Source organism: Cetorhinus maximus, chromosome 30 (assembly GCF_964194155.1).
Source record: "Cetorhinus maximus chromosome 30, sCetMax3.hap1.1, whole genome shotgun sequence".
Classification (NCBI taxonomy): Eukaryota; Metazoa; Chordata; class Chondrichthyes; order Lamniformes; family Cetorhinidae; genus Cetorhinus; species Cetorhinus maximus.
Genome location: NC_135908.1, coordinates 2732721 through 2747982, shown reverse-complemented (window position 1 = coordinate 2747982; position 15262 = coordinate 2732721). Strand labels below are relative to the sequence as shown.

Below are 15262 nucleotides of genomic sequence, written 5' to 3'. Positions count from 1 at the left end.
GTGGGGTATATCATTGTTACTGTGAGGGGTGTGGGGTGTATCAGAGTGTTACAGTGAGGGGTGTAGGATATATCAGAGCGTTACAGTGAGGGTGTGGGATATATCAGAGTGTTACAGTGAGGGGTGTGGGGTATATCAGAGTGTTAAAGTGAGGGGTGTGTGGTATATCAGTGTTACAGTGAGGGGTGTGGGGTGTATCAGAGTTTTACAGTGAGGGGTGTGGGATATATCAGAGTGTTACAGTGAGGGTTGTGGGGTATATCAGTGTTACTGTGAGGGGTGTGGGGTGTATCAGAGTGTTACAGTGAGGGGTGTGGGGTATATCAGAGTGTTACAGTGAGGGGTGTGGGGATATATCAGAGTGTAACAGTGAGGGGTGTGGGATACATCAGAGTGTTACAGTGAGGTTAGTGGGATATATCAGAGTGTTACAGTGAGGGGTGTGGGATATGTCAGAGTATTACAGTGGGGTGTGGGATATATCAAAGTGTTACAGTGAGGGGTGTGGGTTATATCAGAGTGTTACAGTGAGGGTTGTGGGGTATATCAGTGTTACTGTGAGGGATGTGGGGTGTATCAGAGTGTTACAGTGAGGGGTGTGGGGTATATCAGAGTGTTACAGTGAGGGGTGTGGGGTATATCAGAGTGTTACTGTGAAGGGTGTGGGATATATCAGAGTGTTACAGTGAGGGGTGTGGGATGTATCAGAGTGTTACAGTGAGGGGTGTTGTGTATATCAGAGTGTTAAAGTGAGGGGTGTGTGGTATATCAGTGTTACAGTGAGGGGTGTGGGGTATATCAGAGTTTTACAGTGAGGGGTGTGGGGTATATCAGAGTGTTACAGTGACGGGTGTGGGTTATATCAGAGTGTTAAAGTGAGGAGTGTGGGGTATATCAGTGTTACAGTGAGGGGTGTGGGGTGTATCAGTGTGTTACGGTGAGGGGTGTGGGCTATATCAGAGTTTTACAGTGAGGGGTGTTGGCTATATCAGTGTTACAGTGAGGGGTGCGGGACATATCAGAGTGTTACAGTGAGGGGTGCGGGACATATCAGAGTGTTCCATTGAGGGGTGTAGGATATATCAGAGTGTTCCAGTGAGGGGGTGTGGGATATATCAGAGAGTTACAGGAGGGGTGTGGGATAAATCGGAGTGTTACAGTGACGGGTATGGGATATGTCGGAGTGTTACATTGAGGGGTGTGGGGTATATCAGAGCGTTAAAGTGAGGGGTGTGGGATATATCAGAGTGTTACATTGAGGGGTGTGGGGTATATCAGAGTGTTACAGTGAGGGGTGTGGGATGTATCTGAGTGTTACAGTGAGAGGTGTGGGGTATATCAGAGTGTAACAGTGAGGGGTGTGGGGTATATCAGAGTGTTACTGTGAGGGGTGTGGGGTATATCAGAGTGTTACAGTGAGGGGTGTGGGGTATATCAGAGAGTTAAAGTGAGGGGTGTGGGGTATATCAGAGTGTTACAGTGAGGGGTGTGGGATATATCAGAGTGTTACAGTGAGCGGTGTGGGATATATCAGAGCGTTACAATGAGGGTTGTGGGATATATCAGAGAGTTACAGTGAGGGGTGTGGGGTATATCAGAGAGTTACAGTGAGGGGTGTGGGATATATCAGTGTCAGTGTGAGGGGTGTGGGGTGTATCAGAGTGTTACAGAGAGAGGTGTGGGGAATATCAGAGTTACTATGAGGGGTGTGGGGTGTATCAGAGTGTTACAGTGAGGGGTGTGGGGTATATCAGAGTATTACAGTGAGGGGTGTGGGGTATATCAGTGTTACTGTGAGGCGTGTGGGGTATATCAGAGTATTACAGTGAGGGGTGTGGTGTATATCAGTGTTAATGAGAGGGGTGTGGGGTGTAACAGAGTGTTATAGTGAGGGGTGTGGGGTATATCAGATTGTTACAGTGAGGGGTGTGGGGTATATCAGAGTGTTACAGTGAAGGGTGTGGAATATATCGGAGTGTTACAGTGAGGGTTTTGGGGCATATCAGAGTATTACAGTGAGGGGTGTGGGGTATATCAGAGTTTTACAGTGAGGGGTGTGGGGTATATCAGTGTTACAGTGAGGGGTGTGGGGTATATCAGAGTGTTCCATTGAGGGGTGTGGGATATATCAGAGTGTTCCAGTGAGGGGGTGTGGGATATATCAGAAAGTTACAGGAGGGGTGTGGGATATATCGGAGTGTTAGAGTGAGGGGTGTGGGATATATCGGAGTGTCACAGTGAGGGGTGTGGGATATATCAGAGTGTTACAGTGAGGGTTGTGGGATATATCAGAGTGTTACAGTGAGGGGTGTGGGGTATATCAGAGTATTACAGTGAGGGGTGTGGGTTATATCAGATATGTTACAGTAAGGGGTGTGGGGTATATCAGAGTGTTACAGTGAGAGGTGTGGGATATATCGGCGTATTACAGTGAGGGGGTGTGGCATATATCAGAGTATTACAGTGAGGGGTGTGGGATATATCGGCGTATTACAGTGAGGGGGTGTGGGATATATCAGAGTGTTCCAGTGAGGGGTGTGGGATATATCGGAGTGTTACAGTGAGGGGTGTGGGATATATCAGAGTGTTCCAGTGAGGGGTGTGGGATATATCAGAGTGTTAAAGTGAGGGGTGTGGAGTATATCAGAGTGTTCCAGTGAGAGGTGTGGGATATATCGGAGTCTTACACTGAGGGGTGTGGGTTATATCGGAGTGTAAGAGTGAGGGGGTGTGGGATATATCGGAGTGTGCCAGTGAGGGGTGTGGGATATATCGGCGTGTTACAGTGAGGGTATTGGGATATATCGGAGTGTTACAGTGAGAGGGTGTGGTATATATCAGGGTGTTACAGCGAGGAGTGTGGGGTATATCAGAGTTTTTCAGTGAGGGGTGTGGGATATATCAGAGTGTTACAGTGAGTGGTGAGGGGTATATCAGAGTGTTATAGTGAGGGGTGTGTGATATATCAGAGTCTTACAGTGAGGGCTGTGGGGTATATCAGAGTGTTACATTGAGGGGTGTGGGATATATCAGAGTGTTACAGTGAGGGGTGTGGGGTATATCAGAGTGTCACAGTGAGGGGTGTGGGGTATATCAGAGTGTTACAGTGAGGGGTGTGGGATATATCAGAGTGTTACAGTGAGGGGTCTGGGGTATATCAAAGTGTTACAGTGAGGGGTGTGGGGGATATCAGAGTATTACAGTGAGGGGTGTGGGATATATCAGAGTGTTACAGTGAGGGGTGTGGGGTAGATCAGAGTGTTACAGTGAGGGGTGTGGGGTATATCAGAGTGTTACAGTGAGGTCTGTGGGGTATATCAGAGTGTTACTGTGAGGGGTGTGGGGTATATCAGAGTGTTACAATGAGGGTTGTGGGATATATCAGAGTGTTACAGTGAGGGGTTTGGGGTATATCAGAGTGTTACAGTGAGGGGTCTGGGATACATCAGAGTGTTACAGTGAGGGGTGTGGGATATATCAGAGTGTTACAGTGAGGGGTGTGGGGTATATCAGAGAGTTACAGTGAGGGGTGTGGGGTATATCAGAGTGTTACAGTGAGCGGTGTGGGATATATCAGTGTTACTGTGAGGGGTGTGGGGTGTATCTGAGTGTTACAGAGAGGGGTGTGGGGAATATCAGAGTTACTATGAGGGGTGTGGGGTATATCAGATTGTTACAGTGAGGGGTGTGGGGTATATCAGAGTGTTACAGTGAAGGGTGTGGGATATATCGGAGTGTTACAGTGAGGGTTTTTGGGCATATCAGAGTATTACAGTGAGGGGTGTGGGGTATATCAGAGTTTTACAGTGAGGGGTGTGGGGTATATCAGTGTTACAGTGAGGGGTGTGGGGTATATCAGAGTGTTACAGTGAGGGGTGTGGGATATATCAGAGTGTGACAGTGAGAGGTGTGGGGTATATCAGAGTGAAACAGTGAGGGGTGTGGGGTATATCAGAGTGTTACAGTGAGGGGTGTGGGATATATCAGAGTGTGACAGTGAGAGGTGTGGGGTATATCAGAGTGAAACAGTGAGGGGTGTGGGGTATATCAGAGTGTTACAATGAGGGTTGTGGGATATATCAGAGTGTTACAGTGAGGGGTTTGGGGTATATCAGAGTGTTACAGTGAGGGGTCTGGGATACATCAGAGTGTTACAGTGAGGGGTGTGGGATATATCAGAGTGTTACAGTGAGGGGTGTGGGATATATCAGAGTGTTACAGTGAGGGGTGTGGGGTATATCAGAGAGTTACAGTGAGGGGTGTGGGGTATATCAGAGTGTTACAGTGAGCGGTGTGGGATATATCAGTGTTACTGTGAGGGGTGTGGGGTGTATCTGAGTGTTACAGAGAGGGGTGTGGGGAATATCAGAGTTACTATGAGGGGTGTGGGGTATATCAGATTGTTACAGTGAGGGGTGTGGGATATATCGGAGTGTTACAGTGAGGGTTTTTGGGCATATCAGAGTATTACAGTGAGGGGTGTGGGGTATATCAGAGTTTTACAGTGAGGGGTGTGGGGTATATCAGTGTTACAGTGAGGGGTGTGGGGTATATCAGAGTGTTCCATTGAGGGGTGTGGGATATATCAGAAAGTTACAGGAGGGGTGTGGGATATATCGGAGTGTTAGAGTGAGGGGTGTGGGATATATCGGAGTGTCACAGTGAGGGGTGTGGGATATATCAGAGTGTTACAGTGAGGGTTGTGGGATATATCAGAGTGTTACAGTGAGGGGTGTGGGGTATATCAGAGTATTACAGTGAGGGGTGTGGGTTATATCAGATATGTTAAAGTAAGGGGTGTGGGGTATATCAGAGTGTTACAGTGAGAGGTGTGGGATATATCGGCATATTACAGTGAGGGGGTGTGGCATATATCAGAGTATTACAGTGAGGGGTGTGGGATATATCGGCGTATTACAGTGAGGGGGTGTGGGATATATCAGAGTGTTCCAGTGAGGGGTGTGGGATATATCGGAGTGTTACAGTGAGGGGTGTGGGATATATCAGAGTGTTCCAGTGAGGGGTGTGGCATATATCAGAGTGTTCCAGTGAGGGGTGTGGAGTATATCAGAGTGTTCCAGTGAGAGGTGTGGGATATATCGGAGTCTTACAGTGAGGGGTGTGGGTTATATCGGAGTGTAAGAGTGAGGGGGTGTGGGATATATCGGAGTGTGCCAGTGAGGGGTGTGGGATATATCGGCGTGTTACAGTGAGGGTTTTGGGATATATCGGAGTGTTACAGTGAGAGGGTGTGGTATATATCAGGGTGTAACAGCGAGGAGTGTGGGTATATCAGAGTTTTTCAGTGAAGGGTGTGGGATATATCAGAGTGTTACAGTGAGTGGTGAGGGGTATATCAGAGTGTTATAGTGAGGGGTGTGTGATATATCAGAGTCTTACAGTGAGGGCTGTGGGGTATATCAGAGTGTTACATTGAGGGGTGTGGGATATATCAGAGTGTTACAGTGAGGGGTGTGGGGTATATCAGAGTGTTACAGTGAGGGGTGTGGGATATATCAGAGTGTTACAGTGAGGGGTGTGGGGTATATCAGAGTGCCACAGTGAGGGGTGTGGGGTATATCAGAGTGTTACAGTGAGGGGTGTGGGATATATCAGTGTTACAGTGAGGGGTCTGGGGTATATCAGAGTGTTACAGTGAGGGGTGTGGGGGATATCAGAGTATTACAGTGAGGGGTGTGGGATATATCAGAGTGTTACAGTGAGGGGTGTGGGGGAGATCAGAGTGTTACAGTGAGGGGTGTGGGGTATATCAGAGTGTTACAGTGAGGTCTGTGGGGTATATCAGAGTGTTACTGTGAGGGGTGTGGGGTATATCAGAGTGTTACAGTGAGGGGTGTGGGGTATATCAGAGAGTTACAGTGAGGTGTGTGGGGTATATCAGAGTGTTACAGTGAGGGGTGTGGGATATATCAGAGTGTTACAGTGAGGGGTGTGGAATATATCAGAGCGTTACAGTGAGGGGTGTGGGATATATCAGAGTGTTACAGTGAGGAGATTGGGGTATATCAGACTGTTACAGTGAGGGGTCTGGGATATATCAGAGTGTTACAGTGAGGGGTGTGGGGTATATCAGAGTGTTACAGTGAAGGGTGTGGGATATATCAGAGTGTTACAGTGAGGGGTGTGGGATGTATCAGAGTGTTACAGTGAGGGGTGTGGGGTATATCAGAGTGTTAATGTGAGGGGTGTGTGGTATATCAGTGTTACAGTGAGGGGTGTGGGGTGTATCAGAGTTTTACAGTGAGGTGTGTGGGGTATATCAGAGTGTTACAGTGAGGGGTGTGGGTTATATCAGAGTGTTAAAGTGAGGGGTGTGGGGTATATCAGTGTTACAGTGAGGGGTGTGGGGTGTATCAGTGTGTTACGGTGAGGGGTGTGGGGTATATCAGAGTGTTACAGTGAGGGGTGTGGGGTATATAAGAGTGTTACAGTGAAGGGTGTGGGATATATCAGAGTGTTACAGTGAGGGGTGTGGGATATATCAGAGAGTTACAGTGAGGGGTGTGGGGTATATCAGAGTGTTAAAGTGAGGGGTGTGGGATATATCAGAGTGTTACAGTGAAGGGTGTGGTGTATATCAGAGTGTTAGTGTGAGGGGTGTGGGCTATATCAGAGTTTTACAGTGAGGGGTGTTGGCGATATCAGTGTTACAGTGAGGGGTGCGGGACATATCAGAGTGTTCCATTGAGGGGTGTAGGATATATCAGAGTGTTACAGTGAGGAGATTGGGGTATATCAGACTGTTACAGTGAGGGGTCTGGGATATATCAGAGTGTTACAGTGAGGTGTGTGGGGTATATCAGAGTGTTACAGTGAGGGGTGTGGGATATATCAGAGTGTTACAGTGAGGGGTGTGGAATATATCAGAGCGTTACAGTGAGGGGTGTGGGATATATCAGAGTGTTACAGTGAGGAGATTGGGGTATATCAGACTGTTACAGTGAGGGGTCTGGGATATATCAGAGTGTTACAGTGAGGGGTGTGGTGTATATCAGAGTGTTACAGTGAGGGGTGTGGGCTATATCAGAGTGTTACAGTGAGGGGTGTGGGGTATATCAGTGTTACTGTGAGGGGTGTATCAGGGTGTTACAGTGAGGGGTGTGGGGTATATCAGAGTGTTACAGTGAGGGGTGTGGGGTAAATCAGTGTTACTTTGAGGCGTGTGGGGTATATCAGAGTGTTACAGTAAGGGTTGTGGGGTATATCAGTGTCACAGTGAGGGGTGTGGGGTGTATCAGAGTGTTACAGTGAGGGGTGTGGGGTATGTCAGATTGTTACAGTGAGGGGTGTGGGCTATATCAGAGTGTTACAGTGAAGGGTGTGGGGTATATCAGAGTGTTACAGTGAGGGGTGTAGGGCATATGAGAGTGTTACAGTGAGGGGTGTGGGGTATATCAGAGTTTTACAGTGAGGGGTGTGGGATATATCAGAGTGTTACAGTGAGGGGTGTGGGATATATCAGAGTGTTACAGTGAGGGGTGTGGGATATATCAGACTGTTACAGTGAGGGGTGTGGGATATATCAGAGCGTTACAGTGAGGGGTGTGGGATATATCAGAGTGTTACAGTGAGGGGGTGTGGGATATATCAGAGTGTTACTGTGAGGGGTGTCGGATATATCAGAGTGTTACAGTGACTGGTGTGGGATATATCAGAGTGTTACAGTGAGGGGTGTGGGATATATCAGAGTGTTACAGTGAGGGTAGTGGGATATATCAGAGTGTTACAGTGAGGGGTGTGGGATATGTCAGAGTATTACAGTGGGGTGTGGGATATATCAGAATGTTACAGTGAGGGGTGTGGGATATATCAGAGTGTTACAGTGAGGGTTGTGGGGTATATCAGTGTTACTGTGAGGGGTGTGGGGTGTATCAGAGTGTTACAGTGAGGGGTGTGGGGTATATCAGAGTGTTACAGTGAGGGGTGTGGGGTATATCAGAGTGTTACAGTGAAGGGTGTGGGATATATCAGAGTGTTACAGTGAGGGGTGTGGGATATATCAGAGTGTTACAGTGAAGGGTGTGAGGTATATCAGAGTGTTACAGTGAGGGGTGTGGGCTATATCAGAGTTTTACAGTGAGGGGTGTTGGCTATATCAGTGTTACAGTGAGTGGTGTGGGACATATCAGCGTGTTCCATTGAGGGGTGTAGGATATATCAGAGTGTTCCAGTGAGGGGGTGTGGGATATATCAGAGAGTTACAGGAGGGGTGTGGGATAAATTGGAGTGTTACAGTGAGGGGTGTGGGATATATCAGAGTGTTACAGTGAGGGGTGTGGTTTATATCAGAATATTACAGTGAGGTGTGTGGGATATATCCGATTGTTACAGTAAGAGGTCTGGGGTATATCAGAGTGTTACGGTGAGAGGTCTGGTGTATATCAGCGTGTTGCAGTGAGGGCGTGTGGGGTATATCAGAGTATTACAGTGAGGGGTGAGGCATATATCGGAGTGTTACAGTGAGGGGGTGTGGGATATATCAGAGTGTTACAGTGAGGGGTGTGTGGTATATCAGAGTGTTACAGTGAGGGGTGTGGGATATATCAGAGTGTTACAGTGAGGGGTGTGGGATATATCAGAGTGTTAAGGTGAGGGGTGTGGAATATATCAGAGTGTTACAGTGTGGGGTGTGGGATATATCAGAGTGTTACAGTGAGGGGTGTGGGATATATCAGAGTGTTACAGTGAGGGGTGTGGGATATATCAGAGGGTTACAGTGAGGGGTGTGGGGTATATCGGAGTGTTACAGTGAGGGGTGTGGGAAATATCGGCGTGTTACAGTGAAGGGTGTGGGATATATCGGAGTGTTACAGTGAGAGGGTGTGGGGAATATCGGAGTGTTACAGTGAGGGGTGTGGGGTACATCAGAGTGTTACAGTGAAGGGTGTGGGATATATCAGAGCGTTACAGTGAGGGATGTGGGATATATCAGAGTGTTACAGTAAGGGGTGTGGGGTATATCAGACTGTTACAGTGAGGGGTGTGGGGTATATCAGAGTGTTACAGTGAGGGGTGTGGGGTATATCAGTGTTACAGTGAGGGGTGTGGGGTGTATCAGAGTGTTACAGTGAGGGGTGTGGGTTATATCAGAGTGTTACAGTGAGGGTTGTGGGGTATATCAGTGTTACTGTGAGGGGTGTGGGGTATATCAGAGTGTTACAGTGAGGGGTGTCGGGTGTATCAGTGTTACTGTGAGGGGTGTGGGGTATATCAGAGTGTTACAGTGAGGGGTGTGGGGTATATCAGAGTGTTACAGTGAGGGGTGTGGGGTATATCAGTGTGTTACAGTGAAGGGTGTGGGATATATCAGAGTGTTACAGTGATGAGTGTGGGGTATATCAGAGTGTTACAGTGAGTGCTGTGGGGTATATCATAGTTTTACAGTGAGGGGTGTGGGGTATATCAGTGTTACAGTGAGGGGTGTGGAATATATCAGAGTGTTCCATTGAGGGGTGTGGGATATATCATTGTTCCAGTGAGGGGGTGTGGGATATATCAGAGTGTTACAGTGAGGGGTGTGGGATATATCGGAGTGTTACATTGAGGGGTGTGAGGTATATCAGAGTGTTACAGTGAGGGGTGTGGGATATATCGGAGTGTTACATTGATGGTTGTGGGATATATCAGAGTGTTGCAGTCAGGGGGTGTGGGGTATATCAGAGTGTTCCAGTGAGGGGTGTGGGATATATCGGAGTGTTACATTGAGGGGTGTGGGATATATCAGATTGTTCCATTGAGGGGTGTCGGATATATCGGAGTGTTACAGTGAGTTGGTGTGGGATATATCAGAGTGTGACAGTGAGGGGTGTGGAGTATATCAGAGTGTTCCAGTGAGAGGTGTGGGATATATCGGAGTGTTACAGTGAGGGGTGTGGGATATATCGGAGTGTTACAGTGAGGGGTGTGGGATATATCAGAGTGTTCCAGTGAGGGGTGTGGGTTATATCAGAGTGTTACAGTGAGAGGTGTGGGATATATCAGAGTGTTACAGTGAGGGGTGTGGGTTATATCAGAGTGTTCCAGTGAGAGGTGTGGGATATATCGGAGCGTTACAGTGAGGGGTGTGGGGTATATCAGAGTGTTACAGTGAGGGGTGTGGGATATATCAGAGCGTTACAGTGAGTGGTGTGGGATATAACAGAGTGTTACAGTGAGGAGTTTGGGGTATATCAGAGTGTTACAGTGAGGGGTTTGGGGTATATCAGACTGTTACAGTGAGGGGTCTGGGATATATCAGAGTGTTACAGTGAGGGGTGTGGGGTATATCAGAGTGTTACAGTGAGGGGTGTGGGCTATATCAGAGTGTTACAATGAGGGGTGTGGGGTATATCAGTGATAGTGTGATGGGTGTATCTGGGTGTTACAGTGAGGGGTGTGGGGTATATCAGTGTTACAGTGAGGGGTGTGGGGTATATCAGTGTTACTTTGAGGCGTGTGGGGTATATCAGAGTGTTACAGTGAGAGGTGTGGGCTATGTCAGATTGTTACATTGAGGGGTGTGGGGTGTATCAGAGTGTTACAGTGAGGGATGTGGGGTATATCCGAGTGTTCCATTGAGGGGTGTGGCGTATATCAGAGTGTTGCAGTGTGGGGTGTGGGGTATATTCGAGTGTTACAGTGAGGGGTGTGGGATATATCAGAGTGTTACAGTGAGGGGTGTGGGGTATATCAGAGTGTTACAGTGAGGGGTGTGGGGTATATCAGAGTGTTACAGTGCGGGGTGTGGTGTATATCAGAGTGTTACAGTGAGGGATGTGGGATATATCCGAGTGTTACAGTGAGGGGTGTGGGGTATATCAGAGTGTTACAGTGAGGGATGTCGGATATATCAGAGTGTTACAGTGAGGGATGTGGGGTATATCAGAGTGTTACAGTGAGGGGTGTGGGGTATATTCGAGTGTTACAGTGAGGGGTGTGGGATATATCAGAGTGTTACAGTGAGGGGTGTGGGATATATCAGAGTGTTACTGTGAGGGGTGTGAGGTATATCAGAGTGTTACAGTGTGGGGTGTGGGGTATATCAGAGTGTTACAGTGAGGGGTGCGGGGTATATCAGAGTGTTACAGTGAGGGGTGTGGGGTATATCAGAGTGTTACAGTGAGGGGTGTGGGGTATATTCGAGTGTTACAGTGAGGGGTGTGGGGTATATCCGAGTGTTACAGTGAGGGGGTGTGGGGTATATCAGAGAGTTACAGTGAGGGGTGTGGTGTTAACATTTTATTTTTCCTGTGATCTCTATCACACAGCAACCTCTCTCCTTGAAGACAGGAATATGTGAATCCTCTCACTCAGTCCAATCTGGGTTATTCCGCGTACCTGTTTGTGGAGGCAGCGAAATGCTTTTGGTCATTCAGGTGAATTGTCTGCATCCCCTTATCTGCAAAATATGATAAAGATATGGATCATACTCTAAACACATAACACACAACAATGGAAAGGCACAGCAACAGGAGGAGGCCATTCAGCCCCTCGAGACTCTTTGGCCACTCAGCGAGATCACAGCTGATCTGCAACTTCACTCCCTATACCCACCTTTGCCTTAATGACTTGGAAAACAAAAATCTATCAGTCCCAGTTTTAAATTAATAATTGATCCAGCAACAATTATCATTTATGGAAAAGAATTCCCGGCTCCTGGCAGCCTGTGTGTATAGAAGGATTCCCTAATTTCAGTGAAAGGTCTGGCTCTAACATTTTGACAATGACTTAGTCCTGGTCTCCTCAATTAGTGGGAATAGTTTCTCTGTATCTCCCCTCTAAGTCTCTCTCTTAACATCTCGCAAGCTTTGCTCCTATAGTCAGAGGCTGTTAACTGAAACCCGATTCGACAACGCGATCATTATAAATAGGAGCAGGAGTAGGCCATTCGGCCCATCGAGCCTGCTCTGCCATTCAATAAGATCGTGGCTGATCTGATTGTGGCCTTAACTCCACTTTCCTGCCTGTTCCCCATAATCCTCGACTCCTCTGTCAATCCAAAATCTGTCTAACTCAGCCTGGAGTATATTGAGTGACCCAGCATCCACTGGGGTAGTGAACTCCAAACACTAATGAACCTCAGAGAAGAAATTCCTCCTCATTTCGGTCTTAAACGGGGGGCCCCCCCACTTACTTTTAAACCGTGCCCCCGGATTCCTCCATGAGCGGGAATCTCCTCCGCAGCATTCACTCTGTCAAGCCCCCTCAAGAACCCTGTGTGTTACAATAAGATCCCCTCTCATTCTTCACCTGTAGAAATGAACTGGGCAACTCGATTAGAAATTGCCTCGATTGATTGCCTCGTCCGGCCGGGCAGCACAGTGGTCAGCGCTGCTGCCTCACAGCTCCAGGGATCCGGGTTCGATTCTGACCTCGGCTATCTGTCCGTGTGGAGTTCCCCCTGTGGGTTACCATGGGGCTCTGGTTCCCTCCCTCTGTCCAAAGACGTGCTGGTGAGATGGATGGGCTGTGGTAAATTGCGCCCCCACCACCCCCGGAGTGAGCGTGCGCCCTGTGATGGACTGTGGCCCCCTGTCCTGGGTGTACCCGACCTCATGCCCATAGGCACTGTCTCCCTGTGACCCTGAATCGGATGAAGCGAGTTCTGGAGTAGGGAGTGAGTATTGATGCTGCATTTAAAGGTTGACCTTGTCCAGGGGGGAGGCTAGACCAACAGCATTTCCAGCTGATTTTCACAGCTTTGCTATTCTGGTCCAGACAATGAGTTTACCCCCACGGCGATGGGGCTTGCTTTTAAAACCGGTAATGACTCGGAGTGTTGGTCACTGTGTGGCTGGGGCAGGAGAGGCTAAACTGAGGTCCCATCCACCCTCGGGTAAACCTCAAAGATCCCCACGGCACTATTGGTAGAAGTGGCTCTCGTAGCCGCTGCTGAGTCCAATCTGGATATTCCTTTTAGCAAGGGAAGGTGAAGGAGGGAAAAGAGAGTGAAGGGAGAGTGGGAGAGAGAGCAAGAGGGAAAGGAAGTCGGGGTGAGGGGTGGGGAGAGAGTGAAAGTTTTGTGCTCACGTCTTGGGAGTTGGGGTTGAACCGGGAGGGGGGGAAAGTAAAATAGATTGTTACAGTACAACTTAAAGTTTTCCTCAGATTCCTGGACAGATACAGATAGGAATGATAACAACAAACCTGAGCTCAAAGCCTGGAACCTCACACACACACACACACACACACACACAGATATTCTGGAAATAGTGTGAGTGAAAGCTGAGCTATTGCTGCCACCTGCTGACACTTTCAGGCAACAGCAGCAACTTAATACCAACAGCCCCAGAGGCTGAAGAACTTGGTTGATTAAAGTCCAATAGGGTAACACTGGCCATGACAGGTAACATTGGATCACTACCAAAGTAACAAGAAAGCAAGGGAGGGAAAGGTGTGGAAACGCATTTTTAAAAAATAAAATCCGCAGCTTTTTAATAGGAGAAAATCATCCTATCCAGTTTTATGAAAAAATGTCTATTCATTGAATAGAATAAATACATACATTTATATAGCGCCTTTCATGACCTCAGGACATCCCAAAGTGCTTTACAGTCAATGAGCTACATTGTTTTTAAAGCGTAGGAAGCACAGCCACCAATTTGTGCACAGCAAGCTCCCACAAACAACAATGTGATAATAATGACCAGGTAACTCTTGTTGCCACAATAATTCTCGAGTTGGGTTTTTCAGCCTGCCCACCGCTTTGGTGCTTTTGCACATCCTGCAGTCTCACTGCTGCTGGCTGCCTGACTGCAACTTCCAACAAGCCAGGGATCCACTGGAGAGCTGGTGGGGGGGGTTTGGAGGTTGGGTCCATCTCAGAGAAACAGGGGTGCAGGCTGCTTCAAGCATTTACACCACCTGTCGGCCGCAGCTCAATAGGCAACACCCTTGCTTTGGAGTCAGAAGGTCATGGGTTCAAATCCCATTCCAGAGGCATGAGCACAAAACCCAGGCTGGCCCTCCCAGTTGGGGGAGTGCTGCACTGTCAGAGGTGCTGTCTTTCAGGTGAGATGTTAAACCTCTCAGGTGGACATAAAAGATCCCATAGCACTATTGGAGGAAGAGCAGGGAAGTTATCCCCAGGCCCTCAACCAACATCACGCAAAGAAAAACAGATTATCTGATCACTTAACCTGTTGCTGTTTGAGGAGGCTGGCTATGTGAATATTCCAACAGTGACTACCTGTCAAATATAACTCACTGGCTGCGAAGTGCTTTAGATCATTCTGAAGACTTGAAGGATGCTAAATAAATGCAAGTTCATTCTTTCTTCTGTGCTAGTTGTCATTAATTATTTTCCAGGGAGTTACAATGGCCGTTTGGTCGGACAGAACTTGAGTGTTGCTGAAAAAAAGACATGTCGAAGCTTTTCATCTTGCACTCATCAGGACACTTCACAAGAATACCAATATAAGGGGGAAACAACAATTTATACTGTATGTGAAGAGAGTGCTGATTGGTTGGCAAGTGGACTCTGATTGGTAGAGGCATTGCCATGGAGAATGCACCAGTGATGGTGACTGACAGTTAACTGCCAAGCATGGTTTGAAATTTGAACCAGCCAGCTTAACCCTAATTGGCCAAGGCACTGCCATGAGGAATGAGTCAGCAAATGGATGGCCCTTATTTTGTTTAGCTGAAACAGGTGTAATGTGCGCACACATTATATTGGCATTCCTGCAAAGAGTTATAACCAGTCATTGACGAAAAATGATTAATCGTCATCAATTCCCAACTCAAAGGACTTTCAGAGAAGCAACAGTGCATATATTTTAAAAGGGGAAATATATTTATACCAGTAACTCAAATTTCCCCTTAAGGAATCTCTTATGTAAAATATAAACACTTACCTTCTATCTGTAAGGGAGGATGACCTTCAAATGACATTGGGTCTTCATCATTCTTGTTGCTGGTTTGACAAGAAAACAAGCAGAATGTATCAATATGTGTGAGACGATCAAATGTGGAAAGAGCGTGACAGAGAAAGAGGAAAATGAAGAAAACAAGAACGAGGGAAGAGAAGCAAAGAGAGATAGGGAAACAGAGAGTGCAAGTGTGACAGATAGATAAAAGAGGGGGAGGTGAGAGGGAGGGGGAGACATGGGTGGAAAACAGAGAGACGGAAGAAGTAGGAAGGCAAAAGAAAGGAGAAAGACACAAAGAGGAGCAGTAACGAGAGGGAGACAATGAGAAAGTGAAAGAGGCAGAAAGAGAGACTGACGACAATTTTTTTTATTCTTTCATGGGATGTGGGCCT

General features: G+C 47.5%; 1 protein-coding gene across 1 annotated transcript in view; it reads right to left on the bottom strand.

Moving 5' to 3' along the window:
* Positions 1–14892, bottom strand: part of LOC144669924 (uncharacterized) — a 171549-nt gene extending 156657 nt beyond the window's left edge. Inside the window, exons 1-2 of the mRNA XM_078532207.1 lie at positions 14856–14892; positions 11338–11398 (exon numbers count right to left, since the gene is read on the bottom strand). Of these exons, the coding sequence (XP_078388333.1) occupies positions 11338–11398; positions 14856–14892 (98 nt within the window). The remainder of the gene's footprint in view (positions 1–11337; positions 11399–14855) is intronic.
* Positions 14893–15262: the final 370 nt, after the last annotated feature.